This window comes from Carlito syrichta, unplaced genomic scaffold, assembly GCF_000164805.1.
Source record: "Carlito syrichta isolate Samal-C Ts95f unplaced genomic scaffold, Tarsius_syrichta-2.0.1 Scaffold120490, whole genome shotgun sequence".
NCBI lineage: Eukaryota > Metazoa > Chordata > Mammalia > Primates > Tarsiidae > Carlito > Carlito syrichta.
In genome coordinates this window covers 813,268-815,082 of record NW_007064586.1, presented here as the reverse complement: position 1 = coordinate 815,082, position 1,815 = coordinate 813,268, and the positions used below count along the sequence as shown (strand labels likewise).

The 1,815-nt window shown below is 59.8% G+C and overlaps 1 protein-coding gene across 1 annotated transcript in view; it reads left to right on the top strand.

Moving 5' to 3' along the window:
* Positions 1-1,515, top strand: part of ZP1 (zona pellucida glycoprotein 1) — an 8,743-nt gene extending 7,228 nt beyond the window's left edge. The window contains 4 exon segments of the mRNA XM_008048078.2: positions 839-920; positions 1,034-1,066; positions 1,069-1,152; positions 1,379-1,515. Coding sequence (XP_008046269.2) covers positions 839-920; positions 1,034-1,066; positions 1,069-1,152; positions 1,379-1,515 — 336 coding nt within the window.
* Positions 1,516-1,815: the final 300 nt, after the last annotated feature.

Below are 1,815 nucleotides of genomic sequence, written 5' to 3'. Positions count from 1 at the left end.
CCTCAGCCTCCCAAAGGCACGGGATTACAGGCTGAGCCACCGAGCCTGGCTTCAGCTAATCTTTTTAAGGATCTTGCTACGTTGCCCAGACTGGTCTCAAACCCCTGGACTCGAGCAATCTTCCCGCCTCAGCTTCCCAAAGTGCGGGGATGACAAGCGTGAGCCACCTCGCCCAGCCATATTTGAGCATTCTGTGCAATATTCAAAAGGCCCTGTAGGTGACACACTATTGCATAACTCTGTCCTGTTGAACAACACACCGTATCTTTCACACAGTATGTACAGATCTCTGTATTTTTAAATCGCTGCCTATCATCCTATCGGATGTGGACTGATTTCCCTGGTAAGCAGGGAATGCTGGCTTTGTTCCATCTCCGCTGTGTGCTGCTTCCTGAGTCAAGAGACGCTGACCTGCTGCATGAGGGCACCCGTGGGTGGGGCCTGCTGGGTGCTGGGTCAGGTCGGCTCCTCTTGCTACTTGTGTTTCTGGTCAGAATGGTGACCCACCGGCCCCTGTGCCCCCAGTCTCTGGAGACCAGGAAGGGGAGGGAGGGCGCTGATGTCTGCTGCCGGCTGTGCCTGCATCCTTGCCCCCCACCCCTTCGCCCTCCTGAGGGCTCTAAAGCCAGAGGCAGTGTGCTTGCCCCAGGCCAGGGCTGGGGCTCCCCACTTTCCTGCCTGCAGGGACTCTGGGAAGGGATGGGGCGAGGATTCCAAATGGGGCGGCGGCGCGTGTCGTCACGCACTCCGCCAGCAGGGGCAGCAGCCGCAGACCTCTAGGCTCCCACGTGCCGCCTCTGTGTGTAGCCGCACTGTGACATCCTTGTCTTCCGACCAGGTGTACTTCTTCTGCAGCGCCTCTGCCTGCCAGCGCTTGGGGCCGGAGATGTGCGGCATCGCCTGCAGCACCAGGACTGCCGGTGCTTGGGGTGGGGGTGGCATGTGTTCTTTCAAACATCCTGGGGCCTGTGCCTGGCTCCTGGGCCACCAGGGGCTGGGGACACTGCAAGGGCTCACTCCCCCCGCCCCGCAGGACGCCGACGATCCTCGAGTCACTGCAGTGGCACAGCCGGGCCCAGGACATCATGAGCGCTCCAGGGCCTGTGGGCTTTGAGGATGCTTACGGGCAGGAGCCCACGCTGGGGCCTATGGGTGCAAGGCTTGTGGGCGCCTCCCCCCGAGTATGGTGACAACACGGGGACGCTGGCCACTGTGAGGACAGGAGATGGCACAACTGCAGTCGATGGGGAACTAAGCAAAGACAGATGGGTCATGGGCCACCTTATCTGCAGAAAGTGTCTGGTGGCAAGGTCTGGGTGGAGGGGAGTGCCAGGCTCTCGCCCAACCCCGCCATCCGCCCAACCCCTTTCTCTGGCAGGCTCCAACAGGAACCCCAGCCCAAGGCCACTCCTCTGGGTGGTCCCGCTGCTGCTGACTGTTGCCCAGGTTCTAGGGGTTGGTGTCTTTGCAGCCCTGAGCCAGACTCGGGCCCAGAATGGGCTCAATAAACCATGACCTCAGGCTATGGAGAACAGGTGTGGCACATCATTTGCGACAACTAGAACAACAGAATTCTCTCCTGCCTGAGAACCTTCTTCCTCAGAGTCAGCTCTGGGCTTTCAGAACTGCAGCTTCCCTCCTAGATGCTTCCTGTATGCCACACCCTGGTAGAGTCCAGTGGCCCCCAAGGCTGCATTTGGGAGACTCTGTCTCCCAGCAAGGAAAGTGGAATTCCAGGCAGGAAGACCAGGACAAGCAAAGGTTCAGGAGGGGAGAAACATGGCTGGGTCAAAGACCAGCAACAGCTGGGCACTG